This window comes from Rhea americana, unplaced genomic scaffold (assembly GCF_003343005.1).
Source record: "Rhea americana isolate MKP2758 unplaced genomic scaffold, rheAme1 scaffold_139, whole genome shotgun sequence".
Lineage (NCBI taxonomy): Eukaryota > Metazoa > Chordata > Aves > Rheiformes > Rheidae > Rhea > Rhea americana.
This window is the reverse complement of record NW_028185472.1, coordinates 35,012-58,239: the sequence shown is the minus strand read 5'-3', so window position 1 is coordinate 58,239 and position 23,228 is coordinate 35,012. Positions and strand designations below refer to the sequence as shown.

General features: G+C 57.2%; 3 protein-coding genes across 8 annotated transcripts in view; 2 read left to right on the top strand and 1 right to left on the bottom strand.

The window, feature by feature from the left end:
• The first annotated feature begins 6 nt into the window (after positions 1-6).
• SELENOH (selenoprotein H) lies at positions 7-1,252 on the top strand. Its single transcript, XM_085298353.1, has 4 exons — positions 7-412; positions 502-647; positions 720-838; positions 1,027-1,252. Exons 1-3 carry the CDS (start codon positions 285-287, stop codon positions 818-820), a joined length of 375 nt encoding a protein of 124 aa, XP_085154479.1. The 5' UTR covers positions 7-284; the 3' UTR covers positions 821-838; positions 1,027-1,252.
• A 329-nt stretch (positions 1,253-1,581) lies between these two features.
• On the bottom strand, positions 1,582-3,682 carry BTBD18 (BTB domain containing 18). The gene is made up of 3 exons (XM_085298365.1): positions 3,585-3,682; positions 2,866-2,990; positions 1,582-2,660 (listed from the first exon to the last, which is right to left on the bottom strand). Exons 1-3 carry the CDS (start codon positions 3,680-3,682, stop codon positions 1,582-1,584), a joined length of 1,302 nt encoding a protein of 433 aa, XP_085154491.1.
• Positions 3,683-8,163: 4,481 nt separating this feature from the next.
• The window catches only part of CTNND1 (catenin delta 1), a 38,402-nt gene continuing 23,337 nt past the window's right edge, over positions 8,164-23,228 (top strand). For 3 of the 6 annotated variants that reach the window (XM_085298383.1, XM_085298382.1, XM_085298379.1), the window contains exon 1: positions 12,423-12,443. The gene's annotated coding sequence lies outside the window, so the exon portion shown is untranslated. Of the gene's footprint in view, positions 8,255-8,356; positions 8,467-9,998; positions 10,129-12,422; positions 12,444-23,228 lie in introns of those variants that run through there. The other 3 variants (XM_085298384.1, XM_085298380.1, XM_085298381.1) reach the window with 3 other exon arrangements.

Here is a 23,228-nt window from a genome sequence, read left to right as displayed (position 1 = left end):
GCCCCAGTCCCACGGCAGCGGCGGCCCCCGAGCTGCACGGCGGGACTCCCTCCCGGCAGGGTCCCGGGGGACGCCCCAGCCCTTCCCGCCGCGGTCCCGGAGCGCCGCGCCTCCACCCTCATCGCAGCCGCCCCCCGAGGGATCCTCGTGCCCCCCGGTAGCAGACCCTGCGTCCTTCCCAACAGGCTCCCTGGGTCCTTCCTGCCCGGCCCCAGCGGGGCCCCTGCAGCCCCCCGTGCCCCCCGGCAGGACCCTGGCACTCAGCCCACCCCCCTCTCCCCAGGATGGCGCCCCGCGGGAAGAAGCGTGGTGCCCAGAAGCCAGCCGAGGCCAGGGAGGATGCAGATGCACCACAAAAGCGGGCCCGGGGCAACCCCGGGGGCACCGGCCCCCGTGTGGTCATCGAGCACTGGTGAGGGGCCCATCTGCACCCAGGCAGCGTTGGGGGTTGGGGGGGGGCTGCCCACCTCACCCCCGTGACCCCCCCCCCGTCTCTCCCAGTAAGAGCTGACGCGTGTTTGGGCGCAACGCGGCTGCGGTGAGCGAGGCCCTGCGTGGGGCCATGGCCCACCTGGCTGTGGAGATCAACCCGGCACCACCGCGCAGGAACAGCTTTGAGGTGTCCCTGGTGAAGGAGGATGGCAGCAGTGAGTGGAGGCAGCGGGGGGCGGGTGGGGGGTTCCTGGCAGCCCTGACCCCAGCCCCCCTGTCGCCCGCAGCTGTCGAACTTTGGAGCGGCATCCGCAAGGGGCCGCCCCGCAAGCTCAAGTTCCCCGAGCCTGCCACCATCGTAGAGGCCCTGAAGAGCAGCCTGGCCTAGAGGCAGCGGCACAGCAAGGTGAGCAGCATGCAGCGCCTGCTCCTGGGAACCCCCTGGGAGGCAGCTCCGGGAGCAACACCCAGGGTGGACGTGGGGGCCCCGTGGTGGGGGCCAGTCCTGCCCTGAGAGCCGGGGCGAGCCCAGGCCGCTCCTGCCGCCTGGAGCTAGGCCGCCCACACTGTAGCGACCCCCACTCTCACCTGCAGCCAGGCCAGGATTCGGGACCTACAGGACCAGAGCATCCATGAGGAGGCGTGATGAAGTGGGGGGCACCGGCCAGCCCCAGTCTCGTCTCTGATGCCGCAGCTCCCCCTGTGGGTACCGGGTGCTGGCACCCTTCAGTTCTGCTTGCCCATGCTTTCCCTCACCCACACAGCCCCTACCCTCGTGGTTGTCACGACTCCAGTTTTGCAATAAAGCTGTGCAACCCCACAGTATGCCTGGCTCCCTGATGCAAGGTTGGTGGGTGCAGAGACAGCGCTTGGTGCTCCAACACTTTATTTCCAACAAACCACAAGTCCCAGTGCTCCCCTTTTTAACAGGCATGGAGCAGGCTTTGCTAGGCACAGGAAACGTTGAGGCAGCACATGTGAAGCTGGCACAAAAGCTTTTGGTGGTGCTGCAGCCTGTGGGTCAGAGGCGTTGTGTTGGGCAGCCACTGATGTACCCCATGGCCAGCCCCCCTCCGGCAGCCTGGACGCATGCACAAGACCAGAGTGGTCCCTCAGGCACCTCCTCGTTGGGGCACTGTGTGAGCAGCCCTAGCTCAGGATATCCACATCCACATCCGACTCAGAGGAGGGGTTAGGCCAGACACAGACAGTGCCAGGGGGCAGCCATGGCTCCGCAGTGCCCACATCGATCTCCTCCACCTCGACCTCCTTGGGGCTAGCTGGGGGCACTCCGCCGGCTGGGCCGCCTCGCTTGGGCTGGGCCGGCACCCCCCGATCCCCTGGGGGCTCCCGCCCTGGAGACCCCCGTGGCCCCACTGGCCCGTGGCCCTGCCGGGCCAGGGGGGGCACCCGCACCGGCTTCCTCGGGCGGTGGGTGCGGGACAGAGCCTTGCTAACGGGAGAGCGCCGGGCTGCAGCCCCTGCTGCGGGCAGCCCTTCCCCACCTGTGCTGCCCAAGGGTAGCTGTGCCTCCACAGGAGCCGGTCCCGGCATGGGCCGTGGCTCGGTGTCACCCCTCGCAGCGCCAGTGCCCACTGGTGTCTCCAAACTGCTGGGTGCCTCTCGCCCAGCCCTGTTACCCTCCAGCACAGGCCGTGGCCCCAGCAGGCACCTCTCCTCCTGCACCACCTCCCAGCAGCCACGGCTCACTGCCTTCCTGAGCTTCACTGGCCCCACGGGCCCCACACTGGGGCAGCCCGGCCGCTTGGCCCCCAGTGCCAGTGGCTCCTCCGGTCGGGTGCTGCCCTGCTGCCCACAGCCCCCCACTGCTGCAGCCCCATCTGCGCCAGGGCTGGCGGTCGGCTCCCCTGTGGGGTGTGCTGGTGGTGTGGTGGAGCTCGGATCAGGCCGGGGGGCCTGCAGGCAGCCACGGTTGAGCCTCCAGCTTGGGCCTGGCTTCACCAGCCGTCCGGCCTTCAGCTGCAGCGACTCCAGCTCAGCCACACGGAGCTGCCGYGCGGCTGCCAGCACCTCCTGTGCCTCCTCCCATGAAGCCTCCAGCTCAGCTGTGTAGAGGAAATCCACCAGCTTGCGCAGCGCCCCGATCTTCAGCCCTCCCAGCTCCAGCACCACCCTGCGGCCCTGGGGTGGCAGTTCCCGGGCCAGCTGTTCCATGAAGAAAGGGCTGCACACGGAGAGGACACAGCAGTGAGCGGGCACAGCCTCCCCTGCAAAGCAACAGCGGCCATTGCAGCCCTGCCACGGACACCACCTGCCCACTGTGGCCTCCCTCTCTCCAACCCGGGGCCTGGCACACGTGCCTCAGCAAGACCATGAGTCCCCGTAGCCCCATCACGCTGTGGTAGCAGCCCCACTCTGTGGGTGCCTGGCTGGGGGAAGGAGTGAGGGGAGAGCGGTTTCCCACTTGCTCACCTTCTGCTTGCAGGACCACATCACAGAAGATGTCTGCCCGCTGCTGCTGCCGGTGCAGCTGCAGGAAGGCAGCACGCAGCAGCCGGGAGCTGCGGTACAGCAGCCGTGGGGCAGCCTCGGCACCCCTGTGGAGACAGAGCGGTGCTAGGCCCCTCGGCCTGGCTCCCACCTCCCCAATCCCCACCCCGCCGGGGCAGTGGCCTGGTCTGAACCGCTGCGAGTGGTTCAGTGCCGGGATTAGGCTCAGCACGCCCTGGGAGCAGGCAGGTTTCTCGGGGCAATGCCCCGCCTGTCCATGCAAAGCCCTTTGGGCAGCTCAGCCACCAGGGGGCGCAGGCCACCGGAATTTGGGGGGAAAAACAGGCGATCTGGGCATCCCGGCAGCATGTCAAGAGCTGCAGCCTCCCTCCCGAGGCTCCAGGCTGGGCAACACAGGGCTGGTGCAGTGTCACGGCCTGCCTCGTCCTTGAGGGTGCCGGGACAGGGGCCTCCCGGCTCGGCCCTCGCCCTCCTCGTGGGGCAGCGGAGAGCCCTGGCAGGCCCCACGGCTGCGGGGCGCGGGGGGGCCGTACCTGCTGGTCTCGGCAGCCATGAGGCGCGGGGTCAGGAGACGGAGAGGAGCACTGAGGCAGCAAGGCGCTGGCACGGGTGCACAGCGGCCCACGGCCCCACCACGACGCCCAGCGAGGGAACCGGCCGGCCGGGCCTCCCTCACGCACCGCCACGACCACGTGCCCACGCGCATGCGCGCCTCRCTCCCCCCATCCCTCCCAGAACGTTCCTCGGGAGGAAATCCGCCCAGCAACCGCTCCGCCATTGGCCCATCCCGCCGGCCAATCGCAGCGCGCCTTGGGCTCTGGCGGGAACTCCTCGAAGGAGGGCGCCGCTGCCCATTGCTGTCAACATGGCGCCGGGGCGCCTCGCTCCCGCCCAGCTGCAGCGCAGCCCCGCGGAGGGCGAGTCGTGGCCGCTGCGCTCGGGGCGCCTGCGGCCGGGGGACTCTTTGCTGAAGGTGCCAGAGTGGCTGGGGCAGATACTCTGGGGGTTGCTGAGGGAAATGGCACTCCCCGGTCTGCACATCTTATGGCAGCTCCTGAGGTGAAGGCCTTTTCAAGGGCTTACCTCAGAGCCATCTTCTTTCACTGTACTGGATCTTAAACCCTGTCACTAAGGGATTTAAGCACCACTGACGAGAGAAATAACTGAGATGAGGGCATGCTGTTTGCCAAGAAGCAGTTCCCGGCATGGCAGCAATGTCTAACTTCGTGCTCACTCGGTTGGAGTGCTGCTTGTGGTTTTGTTTTTGGCCTTTCAAAGTCCATTGTGCCCTTGTGTGTGAGAGAAATTGTGTTTTCATGGTTTCCTGATGCCTATCAGGAAGATGGAGACGCATGCAAATGCTAGGCAAAAAGGGGAGGACTGATGGCGAGTATTTTGAAAACCAGCCTTCGTGCAAACCGTGCTGCCTACTTAGAGAATCTGAAATGTATTTTGTCATTTTATAAAGCATCCATTGTAGAAACATCTGCGTCAGTCACTCCACACACAGGAACAACAATTATAATAATCTCAGCCCAATTGCCTGGAGATATTAGTTGCTCTTAAAAAACAACCAAAATGGGTGGAAATTTCAAGGACTAAAGAAGAATGAGAGTCTAAATGGCACTGTATTTTAATCTACAAAGTTTTCTGCAACTAGTTAAATGCAGGATCATCCTCTGATTTTTGTCTATGGCTTTGCAGATGGATTTTCATGCGTTTTGACACGTGAGGGTGTTTTTCTCAATCTTTGCTGTGTGCAGAGCAGACACAAACTAAGGAGGAAAGTTACTGATTATGGGTCTGGGCTACAGGCTACTGAGGTTAGTGGCAGCTTTTCCACTGACCTCGAATGGCTTTGACTGAGGCTGTAAATACCAAAGGAAACAGTGAAACACATAATTTTGTATCAAAGTGCTATCATGTGCTCATAAAAATAGAAGAAAAGTAGAGAAGATGTTTCCTGCCTGCCCCCTGCAATCTCTTAGAATTATAATAATCGGAGTCGTCATGTGGAAAACTTGAGATCATTGGGAGCAGAGGGATACAGCTAAGAAAGTTATGGATTTAGATGAGTATGTGTGAATTTTCCAGAGCTTGACTCCAGTCACCCCCTGTTTTTTAAATCTCTACCTGTTTATTCCCAACCTGGTAATTGGCCCATGGGTCCACTTCATCTTCCAATCCTTTTGATCCCCATCCCTGGGAGATTCCCTGTGGAAATTTCTGTGGTGTATCACTAGCTGCAGTCCCAGGGCCCSGATCACCAGCAGTGTGCTGAAGAGTTGCTCGGCATTGCTGCGGAGTTCAGAATAGCAGCCTCCACAGCCTGAAAGAGAACATGTGTGTGGCTTTAGATTATGTTAGCAGTCCAGCCTTCCCCGCTGCTGCCTAGTTTTTTTGCGTCATGCCCCAACCACGCTGAGATTTCAGAGCAGAGAGAGGGGTTCATTCAGTGGGGGTTGACAGAGAAACTGAGAGGAAAAAATCCCTCTTCAGGCAAGCCTGACTGCCTGACTTGTAAGCAGATGCTCTGATCAGGTGCCGGCAATCGGGGATACGTTAACACTGGAAATTGCTTTTGAGCTGACTGAGCTGAACAGGCCAGAGAAGTCAAGGGAAATAAACTGAGCCAACGCGAAGTTAAATTAAAAAATTCCAAAGTGCTGATATCAGAGGGGCTTCACCTTGCAACGGAGCAACTGACCAGCAGGTGAGGCAAAATCCTGACTATTTGGCAATGGCTGAATCTTTGCTGCGTGCCCCTTGCTGGCACAGAGACAGGACTTGCTGTCCTCAGCCTAAGCTGAACCCCAGGCACCCAGGCACCTGTACAGCTCTGCCACAAAGGGAGACGGAGAGCGCGGCTTAGAGGCTGCCCTGTTCTGTCCATGTGCAGTACGTCCCCAAGGTTTGGGAGGCTCTGAGGCCTCAGGATCTGACAGAGATTAGGCTGCAGATGCCTTGGAGGAACAAAGTCACGGCTTCAGAGGCGGTAGTTACACTCCCGCTTTGATAAGCAGCTCCTATGTGACCTCCCGTTCTTGCTGCTGCTGGCCAGGGARCAGGAAAGCAAAGCGTTAAAGGGCAGAGTCCACTCTTTCTGTGTGAGCCTCCCAGGCCAGCAGAAAACGTCCTTCGTGTGGAACCAGGCACAGCACCTTGGGCTCCGCCATGGATGAGGGGACCCCGATGTTTTGCAGAGACAGACCCCAACGGCCCCATAAACTGTCCTGTGTGTCTCACAGTGGTGACTGGGATGGGACGCCCAGTGGTCGCAGTGGAAGGGGCAAAGTCACGTTTCCCGTGGCAGAAGGAGAGAGCACACAAAGCAGTCAAGGTGCTGGCAAACTGGGCACAGGACACTTCAGGCCAGCAGACAGAACTGGCTGCCTTTGAATCACGCTCATTATTCACTGCCTGCATGACTCAGATGGGTGCTCTGGCCTGGCACACTGACAGAGCTGCTTTCAGAYGGCAACAAAAAAGCCAGGGTCCAGCACAGGTGACAGGCCCTTTGGTTTGAGGTGTTTTCAGTATTTTGCAAAGGCAACAGTGCTAATCCCTGTCATGCAAAAGCCCTCGGAGCCTCACCACCATGAAACTCCAATCATAGCAGCCTCAGTGCTACCTCTCCCTCCTCTCYGATGGCCTTGTCTGCCCTTAAAAAGTTACTGATATATGATCTGGCAGTACCAGCAAACACTCCCATGGTAGATACAGCCTGCACACAAAAGAGGCCTTTTATTAGTGTAACTTTTACCAGTACCCAAAGCCAAATAATGTGCACCGGAAAAAGCACCAACACCCTCTTGCCCCATGGCCCCCTCTCTCTGTGTAGCCATATGCACAGGGCCAGAATCTCAGGCTAAATATACATGGCTCGCAACTCTCATCGCCATGCCACCAAAATGCTTAAGACTGATTCTTTCCTTTAGGTGTCCAAAAGTTAATTATTTGAGGTTGTACCTAAAATGTGGGATGCAGGAGCAATCCCTCGCTCCTGGGAGCAGGCAGGCACCCACCTATCTCCCAAACCAGACTGGGATGAGATCCATGTCTATAGCAGTGCCCCACTTCCTTCCTAAGCTTTACTTTCTATGGAAAAAAAAAATGCAGTAATAAGGCCTGGAAGATCGTGTTGGTGTGCTCCAGCCAGCTCCCTACTTTGCTCGGCCAGGACTGTAGTGCCTGTGTCCTCTCTTGTGTCTGTCTGTGGCCTGCGGCTGAGCAGAGCCCAGGGGACTCAGTGGATCGGGAGAGTTAGCTGCGTTTACCTCCTCATGGTACTCAGAGGGGGTGGGAAGGGACAGTATCTCTGTCTGAACATGGCCTAAGCATAAGCTGGTTATCCAGGCTCTGCAGTTGATGGGTAGAGAAGCACAGGGTAAGTCCCGTCTTCCCCATATTGCTTAAACCCTTCAAATCAGTAGATTCTGGGCTACTTTCCTTAAGAGAAAGGAAGTTCTTATCTTGAGTCTCACAGTCATGATTGTCTTCAGTAATGGCCTCTTTTGTTTTCTTTGATAGACTCCAGTGCAGGAGCTACCTCTGTTTCCTGTTCTTGGGAGGTTTCTCTGATTTTGCTGCTTCTGCCATGGAAGGGAGAGGTGAGGGCTGGGGTCCATGGTGGGGGGAAAAGGCTGAAGGTAGAGAGAGGAAGAAGAGACTGTAAATAGTGACATATCAGTGCAGGACTGGGAGGGGAGGAGATTTCTGTGCATGCTTCAGTCATTCAAACGTTTAAGGGAAAGATGTAACACGAACTTGATGGTCCGAACGCACAGTAGGGTGCAGCCAGGTCAGATTTCAAAGGTTAGCAGGAAGCATGGGAGAGCTTGGGCACAGCAGGAGACAGGCGGGATGCAGATACCAAGCTTGCCTCTGACTCAACACCATGCAGGGTGTGTGGAGCTGCTCGGTGCTGCCCAGGAAAGATACTGGGATTGACTGTGCTGAAATTTGAATTGCTTTCTTGCCTGGTATGTTAGAATTAGGGCTGAAAAGCTAAGGCAGCCGCAGCTTCCTTCGTCTGTTTAAAGCTGCTTTCTGACGGATGAGGCATTTCAACCTCCCCGGAGCCGCACTTCCCTTTTGCAGGGGGAAGACAACAACCTGTCGCGATTCCCATAGGAAAGGGGCTGCGGAAGTGCCTCGTTATCCTGATTTAGAACAATGTTCTGAATCTTTCTGAACTGCCTGCGCTGGACTTGGAGACAGCAGCCTCATCTTCCTCCTGCCCTTGACCGCTGTGGAGCATTGATCTGTCTTGTAAACAAGTTGTCTTGCTCTGTTCCGGTGGTAGTTGCRTTTTCTGGGCGTCTCGTCTGGATAAGGCATTGACAGCACGGTAGGATGAAAGGGGATATGTAAGATGTTATTACACGTAATTACTGRAAAAAAAAGGGCAGAATTTCCCATGCTACTAACACATCTTTTCTATCCTTCCCAGGAAGTAGTGGGATGGGACTCATCTGCCACAGTACTTATGTTCAAACAAGAGCATTATCTGCTGCTGGTTGAACTGAAGCCGGAGGATCAGGATTCAATCTGCCTTCAAAAGTAAGTATGCATTAACTGGGTGTTCTGGCTGCTGCCAAGGGACTACTGAATCAGGACTTGGAAATGAAAATGCTCTATTAGACCCCATCCATGTCAATCCTGTAGCCCTCAGGACAGCAGAGGCACTCATCCAGGCTTCAAAGAGGTCTGACTCTAGCTGCAATTCAGAGCTAATGTAGGTGTGTTCACCATGGTGCATTTCTACTATTTAATCTTTGAAAAAACTCTCTAAAGACTTTAAAAGCTGTTAATTTCAGGGGRCAGACTGAAACAGCAACAATGCAGCCATGTATCAGGCACGCCAGAAGGATGCCCCAGGCTTTCTGCACTGGTGGCCGCTTACCTGTCGTCCGTGTCAGAGCAGCCATCTGCTGTGCATGCTACCTTGTCATGTGTCAGGTCATGCTGTGTGTGTGTGTCTTGTGCTTTTTCCCATGGGTAAAGCCTAGCATGATTTGTGAACCCTGCTCTTGGCCACACACTCTTCTTAGGGGCAGAGGTGTGTGTTGGATGACCTAGCTCTCCCCATCACACAACTAGGGCAAATTCGGGCAGTGATGAGGGAGAAAGAGGGGCACTGGAGGCAACACTTTAAATCCACAAGTGGATTTAAATAATTTGTGAGCTGGTGTGGAACAGCTCCATCTGGTGACTCCCACCATAACAATGCTGTAGACTTCACTGCTGGCTTTTTAAGGCTGGCTTCCTAAGGGCACAAGGTTTGTGTGATCATGCCTGTGCCCCACGAAGCGAGAGCCTGTTGTTCCTCCCATTGTATCTTTGAACTCCCTGGCCAAGTCTAACCAACCTGGACAGAGGCCCTTAAAGGCATGTCATAGCAATCAGTGCTGGGATGGAGTGGCAAGGTCTCCTTGATGCTTTTACCCTGAGGAAAAGCTGCCTTCAGAAATCCCTGAGACAAACAGACCGGGCCCTGTATCCCCCTTGTTCCGAAAACAACTTGTGAGAGCATCTCCTCTCCCTCCWTGCTGAGTCTCGGAGGAAAAAGGTGCCTTCCTCCAGAATGCAGAGTGGCTTGTGTGGAAAAGAGGAGGGCAACGAAGGATTGTCGGTGATCCAGGAGCAGTCCTCACTAAAGCCACAAGGCTGAGGGGGTCCTTATTCTGACTTTGGGAGACAAGGATCAGGCAGGGGTGAGGATGAAGATGGCATGAGGAGAAGGTCTCCGTTTGCCTGCACTGCAGGACAGAGAAACCTCTTGCTGTCTGCTGTTTGCCTGTTTTATTGATGTAACATCAGGGAGGGTTTGGGAGTCCTCCACCCTGATAATCTCCCTAAATGTATCCTTCACATTGATTTAATCCAATTTCTCCTCATTACKCCTTTTTGCACCACCCTTGGCAATCCCTGCCCCAGGCTGGGGGATTACCTTCTTCAAACATTTGTGGGCTGCTATCACATCTCCCCCACCTCCTCCTTGCTTAACCAGGCTATGCATATTTACTCCTAGAATCACTCATCCCCACTCAAGACATTCCTCAGCTCTTTTCCTCTTGTCATTATCTCGGTAGTAATTTGGCAGTCAGGACCAGGCAGGATTCTCCTCCAGCCCCTGAATCTAGGCAGCCCAGAACCAGAGACGAGGTGGATAAATGTCACCTTCGAGGAGTCTGGATCTTCGAGGATCAGGACTTCTCTCAGGTGAGTGGCACTTAAACCTGGAAACAGGCAGGCTCTGTATGATTTCCAAACCTTTGTAAAGAAGAGGAAATTCTCCATTGCTGGAAGAGCAGAAAAGTGAGTGCAAGAGTGCTTACTGCAAAGGTGAGGCTGCCAGTCTCCCATTTAAGCTATCATTACAGACTCGATTCAGCTCCCATACAGTATCAGTGGTGGAGCCTGGGCCGTGGGAAGCGGCGCCATTTCCTTGCCAAGATGAGTAACCCTTCTTTGTGGAGTATGGCATTTTGGAATTGTATTTCTCCAGCTGCATTAGCTGTAATTATTAAATCTGATGTTGCTATTTCCTGCCCTGGGTCTCTGTATCTRCTCAGATGCCCTTGTATTATTTCTGTGACCCAGCAGTGATTGCAACACTGTTTGATTTAGTACCTTGGAAATGGAGCAAAACAGAATTAATTTAGCTGGTTTGCTGTTTGCATTTGATTCCTTCCAGGTCTACTGTGAAAGGCGCGATTAGCKTAGTACCTCCTGAAGACCCTGCACCTTCCCCCCTAGACCCCTCCCCATGGCTTATCTTATCTCCACTTTTATCAAACTCGTAACAGCCATTCCCTATGTTTGCAGTCCTTCAGCTGTCCACATGGCCTTGGCCACACAAGGGGCCTTCTGAAATCGGCCACTGCTCCCCTCACTGGTGACACGCATGCTGGTGCTTGGCCTTCTTGTCACTCACATCTAGACTGTGCTTAGCCCCAGGTACCTAAACTGTGCTCCTCAACCTGTGGTCTCAGGGCGTCACACCCTGGCAAGGCAGCCCCCCATTCCTGGCGCAGGCTGTCTCGGTTCCTCGCTAGCCACATCTTCCCTTACTCGGCTCACTGTCAAACCCTCGATTTTGTCAGGGTGGAGGCAGTGGCTGGGGGGAACCAAAAGGAGCCAGGATGGAGTAAGAAGCTGCTGAAAATTTTAATGGGAAGACCAGCCCCTGGAAGTGTTCCTGAGCCAAGGATGACGTAGGGGCTGCCAGAATGCAAGCCCATGGGGCAGGGCACTGCTGCATGCAAATTTATGAGGGCAGCAGAGAGGATGCAGCGGGGGGCCTGATGCCAGGATGGGAGAGAGACTCTACATGGGATGAGCTCCTGGGCTTCGGAGGCAGCCTGCAGGGATAGCGGTGGCTCACACAGAGGAGGATTTGTGGGCTCTCTGGGGAGGCAGCATGGTGTCACCCCCCCAACACGTTTTGGAACTGCAGGGGGCAAGGGTATTGCCCCTGCGGCAGGGTGGGTTCGCAGCCCTTCTCCGTTTCCAGAGCCTCATGTCCAAGGAATTTCCCTCCCTGATTACTGTCACATTTCTTCCTCTGCTCCTATCCTGGGGGGCTGAAGCGCACTGGTCCCACGTCCGCTCCTTCCCCCGTGGGGCCCGTGGGCACACGCGCCACCCCAGSAGGCGGGCACGGCCAGGCCGGGAGGGGTACGTGCTGCTGCTCCCCGAGGAAGGAGCTGCGGAACTGGGGAAGGGCCTTGCCCAGTCGCCCAGAGACCTCCTTGCCCTGCYGCTCCCCCGGGGCGGACCCCACTCCGGGGAGCGGTGGACCCCCCGTCGAGGGCAGGCCCCAATGGGACGGCAGATCCCCCCCTCCCTGGGGGCAGATTCCTGCTGCCAGGGGCAGATCCCCCCCTCCCTGGGGGCAGATTCCTCCCTCTGTGGGGGCGGATCCCCCCTCCCTGGGGGCAGATGCCCCCTCTTTGGAGGCGGATCCCCCCTCCCTGGGGGCAGATTCCTCCCTCTGTGGGGGCGGATCCCCCCTCCCTGGGGGGCGGATCCCCCCCCCGGGGGCAGATGCCCCCCCACCAGGGGCGGATCCTCCCCCAGAAGCAGCCACCGCCTCGGGACAGGCCCCGCCCCCGCCATTGCCGCCCGGCCGCCCTTCCCTCCCCCCCGCCATGGCGGCCGCCATTGGCGCGCCGGGCGGCGCCGGGGGCGGCGGCCATTGGCGCGCGGCGCGCTGACGTGCGCGGGGGCGGCCCCGCCGCGCCGCCCCTCGTACTTCTCGTAGACGGGCGGCAGGGTGAAGGCGAGCAGCTCGGCTGCGGGGAGAGCAGGCGGCGGCGGTGCCGCGGCGGCTCAGCGGGTCCCCGGGGCCGCGGCGGGTCCCGGGGGGTCCCAGGGGCCAGGGTGGGTCCCCGGGGGGTCCCAGGGGCCGCAGTGGGTCCCGGGGGGTCCCCAGGGCCAGGGTGGGTCCCGGGGGGCCACGGTGGGTCCCCAGGGGCCAGGATGGGTCCCGGGGGGCTGCAGTGGGTCCTGNNTGCCCCAAGGAACCGGCCACGGTAAGTCCCGCTGCCGCCTCGCCGCCGGGGCGAGCGGGGCCGGCGCCGCTCGGCCTTCCCCCTCCCCGCGGGGAGCGGGGGAAGGAGCGGCGGCTGCGGGGCCGGCGCCTCCCGCGCAGCGCCCAGCCGCCGGGGGGGAGGAGGGCACGGAGCCCCCGCTGGGCTGCGCGGGGGCGGCGGCGGCTCCCGCTTTCCCCTCCCTCCCCCCTCCCAACCCGGTGCCCCCGGCCGCGGTGGGCGCCGCGTCGCGCGTGTCGCCGCTGCCCGGCTCAGACAAAGGGCGCGCGTGTGCCAGCTCCCCGGGGAGCCCTCGCGTGGGGGCGCGGGGCGGCGGCGCGGCGTTGGCAGCCGCGCGGGAGCGCTTGGGGCTGGCCGCGGGGGGCCGGGCCGGGAGCGGGGAAGCGCCGTCCGAGGCGCCCTCGCGCGCTCTGCCTGGCTGCGAGCTGTCTCATCTCCCCTCCTAGCCTGACTCCTGGTATCTCGTTTGTCTGCGCCTTTGTTCTAGGGGACTCTTGTGTCTAGGGAGGGTCAAGTATGTGGGGTGGAGCAACCCCCCGCCCCCCCGAACGGGTCCCGGGAATAGAATAGCACGGGCCTTAGAGCATAGGTGGATCCGCCTCGGTCACAGGCTAACAAGTGACACCACAGCGCTTCAGGGAGGGGAATGACTCTGCTGCGGTCAGCTCCCCGGGGGCYCGGGTTCGGCAGGCCGTTTTTCTTCAGCCCCCGTTGGCCGCAMTGTCGTTTAGCAGTAGATCTGCTTCCTCCTCCCACCCTCCAGTGTCTTTTGTGCTAGGAGTCGATGACCTTCTCTGATACCGCCTTCTCTTGCAACGTGGGGGCTCTGGCTCCTCTGGGAGTGTTGCAGAGAAGAGACTTATCTGGGGATAAACACAGTGAAGTTTCAGTGGCCCTCAGGTGGGGACAGCGGCAAGAGAGGCACAGACGCACTTGCCTCCCCTGCGGAAGGGAAGCTTGGCGTCTCGGTTCTGCCCCCGGTCTTTGAGTGAGGGAGCCTGGACAACAACAGAGCTTCCTCTGATTGTTAGCGGGAGGGTGGATCTCCTGGAGGTGCCTCCCTCATCACGAAGGGCTCCATACCCAAGCTCTTGTGCAAAGCTTGTGGCAAAATTGGGGCTCAGAGATGGGGGGGAGTAGGGGCTTTATCTAGAGGGCTGGRATTATCTTTCCTACTAGGAAAGAGTCTGCAGCCTGCTTGTGGCAGAGCTGAATACCCTGCTCCTGGGGCTGTGGCACCTGGCCTTGTCCTGTGCTCTTCTGCCTGGCTCTTRGGAATTAAGAGGGGAGAATCTGGGCACACTGCCAGCTATCTGGGCATCTGGAGCATTGTGGTAGTATCTGAAGTACAGCTGTCTGCTGCTTGGTCTTTTACCTGTTGTCTTGTCTGCGTTGTTGGACTTGGCTGCTATGTGGAATTGAAAACAGGCTTTTCCTCAGCTTTGCAGGGAGCAAAATATTGAGGCTTGGCACCACCAGGATCCAGGCACCATGGGAATCCCATACTCAGTGTTTACAGCTCAAGTCTGAGGCTTCTGTTTCAGTGCCTTACTCTTTTTTTTTTTTTTTTTTCCCTGAGAGGCTGCTGTGGATGTGAGGAGATAAGGGGGAGCGGCTGGTGACTGTCACGGGGTTTGGTGGTAGCAGGTCTTGCTCTCATCTTGCTCCTGTTTCCTGATGCCTACAGTGCATGTTTCTGTGTGTCATGGAGCCACGCAGCCTGCTGTGGTTCCTGCTTTCAGCTGGAGCTGCAGGGCAGTGTTCCTGGGCTGGGCAGGAGAGCTGTGGAAAGCTGTGTATCAGAGCCCTAACAGGGGATATTTTAGGCTTTGCCAGTTACCTTGTCTGCACCATCCTGCTCTCCACACTTTCTGGAGGCAGGTTCTCTTACTTGCTTCTGTTGCTGGCTGTTTACTCATGCCCTTAAGGAGAAGGGGGAAGCGCGCTCTCTCTCTCTCTCTCTCTCTCCCCCTCTCTGTACACTTGATTGAATTTGGCTGGAACTCTATTGCATGCAAATGACTATCCTTCATGATGTGCAGCATTTGCTGGAATTTTTCAAGGAGCCTTCCTGGAAGGTGTGGGAAGATGAAAGTGACTTGCTTAGTGGAGCGTGCTGGACAGCTTTCCTGGCCTCCCTTGGGCTGCTGCAGTAGGGCGAACCTCTTCCCTTCCAATTCTGAGGTCAGGCCCAGATCTTTGTGGTTTGGTAGCCCTCAAGGTCCTCCCTTCTCTAAAGATGGGCTAAGAGTTGGAGACAGATGCCCAGACTGTACAGCTTGCAACCAAGTGTTCCTGGATTCTCTTACGTTCTCTCCCTCCTTCGACCTCTGTCATGGAAGTAAGGCCTTGATCTATTGTATTTGTATTGGGGTGGTTTAGGACACTCGAAAGGTAGTGTAACTTGGATCATGCCTGGAAGACTGAGTCCTCAAAATAGTTTACTGGTGTCTGTAACCTTAGGGAAGAATTCTGGTTAAATCTCTTGGTTTCTCTTCCCAACAACCAGTCATAACTGGCATTTACCGCTGGCAAGTACAGAGCCCTTAATCAAGATTGTGGTGATATTATCTCAAGGGATATACAGAACTCTTGTCCTGGCTTTAACCCCTCCCAGTCTTGCATTGTTTTTTTTTTTTTTTTTTTTTTTTTTTTTTTTTTTTTTTTTCCTCTTATTTCTGCCTTGTTGGCGGTTAGGGGCAGAAGCACCAGGCTGGGTTGGGTCCATAAAAGGCAACAGGTGTTGCCTGGATGAGGTGACAAAACCAAACCTGTTGGGTGATTCAGGCAGCTTCAGAGCTGTGTGTGACACAGGGCTTAGCTGGTAGAGGAAATTGTCCTCTGGCAGAGAGTGCAAGAATGTGTCTCAACATGAGGCTGTTGGAAAGGGGCTGGATTTACAGGCTTTAGACCAAAGTCCTGGAGTTTCCCGAGGTGGCCACAACCTACTCTTTTTATTTTTCACTCTTGTACAGGCCTAAGAAGCTATTTGGAAGAAACTGCTTTTTCAGAGCTAGTGCATTGGGGACTTTGGCAGCCAGTTGATAGTTGCTGCTTTGTATTGTGAGTCAGTCTGTCTCCTGCTTATCTTGTGCCTGTTGCTAATCTGCCTTGCTTCCCACCCAAAGCTGAGGCCTGTGCTGCACTGCCGGCTGCCACTATGGGTTCAGCATAGGGATGCAGATCTCTGGATTTACCTTGTCTAGTGACTAGTATGTGGGGGCAGACTGATTGGGGCAGCTGACCAGTGGCTTAATGAACTCTTGTGTTTTCACATGACCTTAGCATGCTGAGTGATATTCAGGACAGTGGTGGGTGCCATGTGATGTTCCTGGAAGAACTCTACTTCTCCCTGCCCCTGGTCCCCTATAGAGGAAATGGGGTGGAGAGAGGCTTCCCTATGAGTGTGAACCACTTCCTCATTGTGGCCCATATCAAAAMCACACTGAGGAGAGGGGTGAGACAGGGTGGCTGCTGGGTGTGGGTGGCGGGATAGTCGGGAAAATCAGTGACTAAATAGCACAAGCTGCCAGGCAGTGTGCCAAGACAGATGAAGCYTTACTGAGGTGCCCATCATCTCTGCCTTCACCTGCATTCCAGCCTGGAGCAATGAGCAGCATAGATCAGGTACCAGGATGTCCAGAGTGTGTTCCCTAGGCTCTTGCTATGCTGGATGGGCAGATGTGTGAGTTTGGGCTGACAGAAGTGGGAATGGGCTGTCTCAGCTGCTCTGTGGGCAGCCTCTGTGCAGGCTTCTGCCTTGAGGGAGAGGCTTCCCTGGGAGGGGACAGAGTGCGCGAGCAGGTGGTAACTGCAGAGCAGCTTGTGTCAGAGAGCTTATCCCTGTGCCCATAACCTCTTGCTGTTGTTCCACAGTGTTTTGATGCTGTTGCGCTCTTGTTTGTCCACTGCAAAAAYGCTTGTGCCAGCTGGGGCTCAGGATCCTGATCCAGGCTAAGTGTTTACCCTGCCACGTTTTAGTTTTAACAGTGATCTGGTTCATTGCCCCAGTGCTTGAGCTGATGGGAGGGCAGGATGTTTTTTGCCAGCTAGGCTGGACTAAAGTTGTTGTGAAATCCCAGCACTAGCCTCTGCGTGGCAGAAAGCATGGGTGGCTGTGGAGCTAGAGAAATGCTGTTGGTGCAGGCTGGTAGGTGTTTAGGCATCTTGCCTGGCCTCTGAGGTTTAGCAGAACAGTCTTGGGGCTTCTCCAGGCCAGGAGTGACTGGCTTATTAGCACGCCATGCCAGGCTGGGAGTTGTCTGTGAGCCTTATGGAGACAGGGGGAACAGGCATCTCTGGTAGCTGCTCTGTGCCCTGGTGTGGGGACTGGAGCTGATCTCTTGATTTCTACTGCCAGGACATGGCTTCCTCAGCTGTCATGCTCCTGCTCAGCCCTGCTGGTTGTGTGGCAGGGAACTGCACTGGGAGCCACAGATTAGCTAGGCCAGGTCTTGCGTAGGRCAGCTGCTAAAGTAGAGGCCTAAGGAGCTGGGTGAGCAGATGGGAGTAAGTGTGCCCAGAAAATAACTAATTCTCAGCCTGGCTGGAGCAGCAGTGCACGTCTTAAGCACCTGTTTAAAATGTCTGTGACTCCAGGACTGGCACGAGGGCTTGCTGTGTTAGACCAGTGCTGGGTGGGCTGGCTTTGGTGGAGGCAGTTTGCTGGGTTTATGCGTGCAAGGGCAGGAGCTGTTATCATGTCTCCATCCCAACCTGACTGCTCCTATTCCTCTGGGCGTTGGCTTCAATTAAAACAAACGCTGCTCAAAGTTCACCAGCTTCCCACTGCTGGCCCATCTTGAGCAAGAGGAACCTGGAAGCTACGTGTGCCTTACCTGTGTTTGCCACTTCCTTGAGAGTTGGGAGTGCAGACAAGGGTTGCCTGTGTGATCCATAGGGTGGGCTGGAAGGCAGCTAGGATGTGGGCGGGGGTAGAGGAGGSAGTAAGCAGGCAGCAAGACAAGTTGAGTTGCTGTCCTGTTTCATGCAGCTTTAGCAATTGCAGAAGTACCTCCTCAGTAGGAGAGTGATTACCTGGGGCAAGGGGGATGGGCTCCCTCTCAGAAGTGCAGTGAATTAGTGTGGGAGTTGGATAGCCTCAGAGTAGGCGAATATGGAGAACTGATTCCCACCTTGGTCAGAAGGGGGAAGGTGTCTCTGTCCTCAGCTGATGCATTTTCCTCTCGCCCCAATCTCACGTAGTGCTCTGGCTGCTTTTGTCTGAGGTTAGCTCTGGGATCTCTCCACTGCTTCCCCTCCAGTGCTCCCAGAATGTCTCCTGCTGGCTCAGTAGCAAGGGGGAGATGGTGGTGCTGCTCTAGCCAGGCAGATTGTGCATGTGGGTTGCTACGATTGGTGGGAGGGAGTGTGTCGAACTGCAAAGACAAGTTTTTCCTACCTAGAAGGGTGGGTCGCTGGTCGTGTTTGCTTGTTCCTGGCAGGCCCCTTGCCCAGTGGAGTAACACATTCTTCTGAGCGTGTTGCTGCATGCACAGCTGTTTGCCCTGCCTGGCTCTGGCTTCAGGCAGGCTGACTTGCTTCAAGGTGTGTGGGGGGAAGGAGGAGAGAAAGAAGGTTGGGGGGGGGAGAAATGTCATCCTTCGTGCTAACTGGAATCTGACAGGAAAGGTGGGGGACAGCCTGGGGATGTTTCTGAGAGAAATCCTTTCTGATGTGGGAAGGCCTGTTCCAGGACTGCTCTGTAACTTTCCCTACTGTGTTGCTCTTCTGTTTGATGCTTTTTACCTGTAGGAGGGAGCTCCCAGGGTCCTGTAGCTCCAATTCAAAAGGACACTGGCAAACAGGGAGCCTGCTCTCTCTCAATCCCTGCCTCTATCTCTCACAGTTGGCTTGGGTAGAAAAACATTTCCCGTTTCCGTTTTCTCCTTTCTTTTGTAGCAAGAGGAGCAGCCCTGGGCAAGCCAGATGAGCTGTGGCTGCCTGGCAGGTGGATGGGAACAAGGCTGTGAAGCAGCCTCATACCGTGAGGGGCATTTGCAGCRCTGCCTGCCAGCAGAGCTGCACTTGGCTTCCTGGGCCTGTCCTCATCCTGCTTCCTTGAGCCTTGGAAACCGTCTAGTGTCAGGTAACCCTTTGYGTCCCTGTTGGACAGCAGGCAAGGTTTTCTGCCTGAATATAAGGAAGAACTTARGTGATTCTGTGAATGCTTGTGTCCAGCAGAGCTGTATAAAGGAAGGGGGTGAGATGGGTGAAGGGAGGCTGGGGAGAAGCAGCACACCCTTGCTAACAGCCTTGGCGAGAGGATGTTGTGCAGGGAGCATGGTGCTATTCTCCTCTGGCGGGGGATCTCATCTTTTGGGCCTGCTGGGTGCAGCCAGGTCCCCATGGGAGACTTCCAGGGGTGGGAATACAGCCTCTTTCACCCTCCCTGTCCTGGGTGGGAGCAGCAGATAGCTAGTCCTCATGCGTGTTTTCTGGAGGTAGGATGCTTCCTAGCGAGATGGTGTGCTTGTGGCAGCTGCCTTCTTCCTTCGGAGAGCTGGCTGGATGCCTGGTCTCCTGGATGGACAGTGGTGACCTCCTCCCTGATGGGGCCAGCTGAGACAGGGTAGCTGCTGCTTGGCACAGCCTAGGCTGGTTGGGAGGGTGGGGGGTGCTTGTGGCTGGTGTTCCCGGCCTGGCTCCAAGGTGGGAGTGGCGCTTGGCAGGATGTTGTGTTTAGAAGCTTACGGGAAAGGGAAGTCACGATGTCACTTCCCGTCTCACCAGGAAACGCAGGTTTCCTTCCTCTTGGCCTATGCAGGAGCCTGGGAAGCCGCTCCCTGGCGAGTGGGGGGATGGGGTGGGGAGAAAGCAATGTCCAGATATGGTGCTAGGAGGCAGTTCAGACAGGGGCGAGGAGATGAAGTCCTGCCTGTCTGAGCATGGGCCTGGCCTGCTGTCTCGTCTGTCCTGTGCCACCTGTGTGGCACCAGGTCATGGCAGCCCACACATATGCTTGGGCACCTTCCCCTTTTCCTCACCCTGTATTTGACTAYGGAGCACTGTATGGAACCTCCTGGTGCCCTTTTATAGCCCTGAAACAATGCAGCAGCCCCCTTTTTACACCCCCCAGGAGTGAGTCAATCCTTGGCTCTTGCCTGATGCTTCTCCCATGGCTTTCCTTTACCCACTCTGAGAGAGATCTTCTCAGCTTAATCTCGGCAATTCCCTCGCCACTCCCATGCTAAACATGACTTCACCACCTGGGTGTTTGCTCAGCGTGGGGAGATGAGGTGTGTGACTTGACTGACTTGAGGATTCATGTAAGGGATGGGCAGAGGGGAAAGGGCACCTTGTCTGAGTTAAGGGGGAGGGATGCGAGCTACCTCCAGACCCTCCTGCTTTGTGTCTGGGCAGGGATGGATGGGGAGATCAGTGGGATGGTGAGGGACCCTTTGCAGTCCTGGCATTTGTTGCTTGGTGACTTGAGGCCCTCTTGAGGGAGAAAAGTGTGGTGGTGAATAATGCAGTTCGGAGTTCTGGCTGGGTGCTGTCTGGACAGGTCAAGTGGTGTAATTACTACATGGCATGCACAGCTCGTGGTTTGATTCCCAGTTAGTCCTGCTATGCTTCCAGTTCCCAATGCCTTTGTGCCTTGGTCAGTCTTTGAAGGCACAAGGAGTGCAGAGCTGAGACTGGGCTGAATATTTGAGGTCTTAGTCTGGCCACAGGTGTTGAGAGAAGGCATGATCTGAAGTGGCTTTAATGGAAGAGGGGCATGTGGTTGGAGCAAGGGCTCTGTTACAGGAACATGGGTATGAAAGCCATGCGTCTGTGTGCCAGACTGGCGCAGAGCTGGCCTGCAGCTCTGTTGCAGGTGTTACTGGCAGGGGCTGTTTGGGTGGCCACTGGCTGTTGATGCTTGCACCTGTGGCCCGTTGGAGGGCAGTTTCCTGTAATCCTGCTGGGAATGCTGGCCCCTGGGCTGTGGCCCCTCTCTTTGGGGGCAGCTGTGAGCCCTTGGCAGAGGGATTGGGGTTCAGTCTGCCTCCCCAGAGGAGCTGTCAGAGCAGTTCTGCTGTGTCTGCTATGCCCTTGTCTCCTTCCTAAGCTTGGTGAGAGGCAGCGCCTGTGATACTGCAGCCTCAGACGCTTAACTGAGAGGGACTTTGCTCCCTCTGCTCTGCTAGCACTGCCCTTATCTCTGCAGCACCAGGGTGATGTTTGTTTTTGCTGCAGGAGAGAGGCAGCTGAATGGGAAAGTTCAGCCTGGCAGTGGGAGGGGGAAGAGATGGGGTGAAGGCCGGGGACGCTGCAGGGGGGAGAAGTGGCAGCAGCCTGGAGCAGGACACCATGAGGTCCGGCAGGGGCTGTCTCATGTGCATCTCACTTCACCAAAGTGCTTGCTGTGTCCAGAGTAGGTGAGCAGACAGTGAGCTGCCCTGCAATTCCCCTGGCTCATCTGCCTCCCGTTGAGGTGGGGGCATCAGGCTGGGACAGTGGAGCCGGGGGCTGCTCCTCCATGGCGCCCAGGAGCCGCCCTGGTGAAGCGGGAGGCCGTTGGCCGCCGGATTGCGGCCTTCCCTGGGAATGTGCTGGCCTTGTTCCCGGAATCCGGCACTTGGTGTTTGTTTGTTGCTGAGCCCCTGAGGTCTGGTGCTACTGTGACAGGAAGCGGGAATGCGGGGTGGGGGTGGGGGGAAGGGAGGCCGTCGCCCGGCTGTGGATGTGCCTCTGAAATCCCTTTGTCCCTGGAAAGCTGCTCAGCTGCGAATTCCCACAGAGAAGAGAGCTGCCTTTGTGCTGCTAAAGGGCTCCCAACATGTGAAACTCCTGTGCCCGGGGGCTGGGAGCGTGAACAGTGGTGCTGGTGCCTGCTGGGAGAGGAGGCCTGCTTCCCCAGGGTGGGGGCTCCTGTGGGGGTACCTGGCCACCAGRCTGCTGTGGAGAGGCTGGATCCAGTGGGGTGCTGCTACTGGGAGGGGGGTATGCTCGCCCCGTGGCTGTCCAGCTTGAGTGTGTGTGTTTAGGGGAGTGCTGTCTGCCTGGAGTATGGTGGCTTGGCTGCCTGCCTGCTGGGAGGGCTGCTTGTCCTCTCCAAAGGTGCTGAGGGAGGCTCTCAGTCTGCCTTTACGTGCTGGGGTGGCAGCTGCTCCCTCTGGCTGCAGCTATAGCTTTCCTGCCAGCAACCAGTGTTTCCCTGGCTGGTGCCAACCACGGGGTCAGGGTGGAGAGTCTGCAGCTCTCTGGGCCCCCAGGAGTGCTCGTTCCCGTCTGCACCGTCTCCATCAGGAGCGGCCCCCGGGCACACAATGACCGTCTCCATCAGGAGCGGCCCCCGGGCACACAATGAGCCGGCAGCCCCTTGCGTGCGCACAGCCCCCACCTTTGAGTGCCCAAGAGGACAGCTGCCCTGGAGCCGGATTGCTGACATACCAGCCCAACAAGCCTTTCTCTCTACGGCCAGCCTCACGCTGTTCCTTTCTCCTGCCAGCCCCGCTTGGCTGCGCCTCCCKCTTTGGAGGGAGCCCTAATGCCCCGTTGGGGTGTGGAGGGAAGAGCTTGACTTTGACCTGCTGGAGTAGCAAAAGGYGCTGCTTTTGTGATCTCGGCTGAGCAAATGTATGCTGTGTTCCCTGGCTGTGGGCCTGTCCCTTCCCTGATGATAGTCTGCTGTGGTTTCCCAACCGCTGGCTATGTGTAGACCTGTCCTTGGGACCTGATCTGTATCGCTGCATTCTTGGGCCCCCGCTCTTGCGGGGGCGTGGGGGTCGTGTCTGCTTCCTCACCTTCTGTCTGGTGCACTGGCCCCACCCTGCCCCTTATCTCCTCCCTCCTTATCATCCTCCTTTGGCTGCTGGCCCTTTCCCTTATAAGGTGTGGTGTTGTGTCCCTGCTTGCATCTGCACAGGTAACTCCCCCTCTCTGGAGGGAGTCTCTCCTAATTTAAGTATGTGGCCTTCGTTGCTGTGGGAGTGGAGGCAGAGGTAGACCAGGCTGTGATCGTGCTGTCAGTTGGACCAGTTGCATGTGACAGTCTGCAGTCAGAGGAGAGCGGTTCTCTTCCTGCTGCAGCCTGAGGCTGGTGCTCCTTGTAGTCTGCCTCCAGCCCAACTCTTGCCAGGGGCTGGTACTTTGGGCCTGGCTTTTGGCTGATCAGGGTGGGGTTATGCCAGTGTGGGTAGACACCTAAGACAGTGTCCAACCAGGCATCCACTGGGAGGGCTGCTGGCTCTGTGCCAGCATGTCCAAAGTCCATCGTGTGTGCTTTCTGCAAATTGTCTTTGTGGAGAGCCACTGGGCTGGGAGGGGTGGTGGCTGTGGGGCTGGAAACAGCAACTGAAGTAGCATCAGGATTGTGGAGCACTTGGCAAGGAGGGAAGAGAGATCATCTCATAGTTGTAGCTGCTCTTGGCAAGAGATGGTGTCTTCTATCTAGCTGGCTCTGATGGGGCTTGGGCAGAGTGGGCCCAGGATCCTAAGCCCACTCCTGGCTTACCCAACCTAGATGCCAGGAAGCATCTGTCTGGGCAAGTGGGTTCCCCCTAGATGGTCTGGTCTGTGGTCAGTGCCATTAGTATGAAGTATGGGCATGTTGCTGGGATGGTGGGTGAGAAATAGGTGTAGCTGAAGCTCTCCTTTCCCCTGAACAGGGATGCAGGAGCTGTTTCCTGGGAGCTTCTGCATAAACTGTTCTGGTTTCCCTGTGGCCCTTCTGTGCCACTAGGGTCCTCTGTGTTGTGGTGGGAATGGAGGATGTGTCCAAATGAGATTGCTGTGTGCTTTTCTAAACAGAATRTAGAAGCAATGCAAGATGGGGCT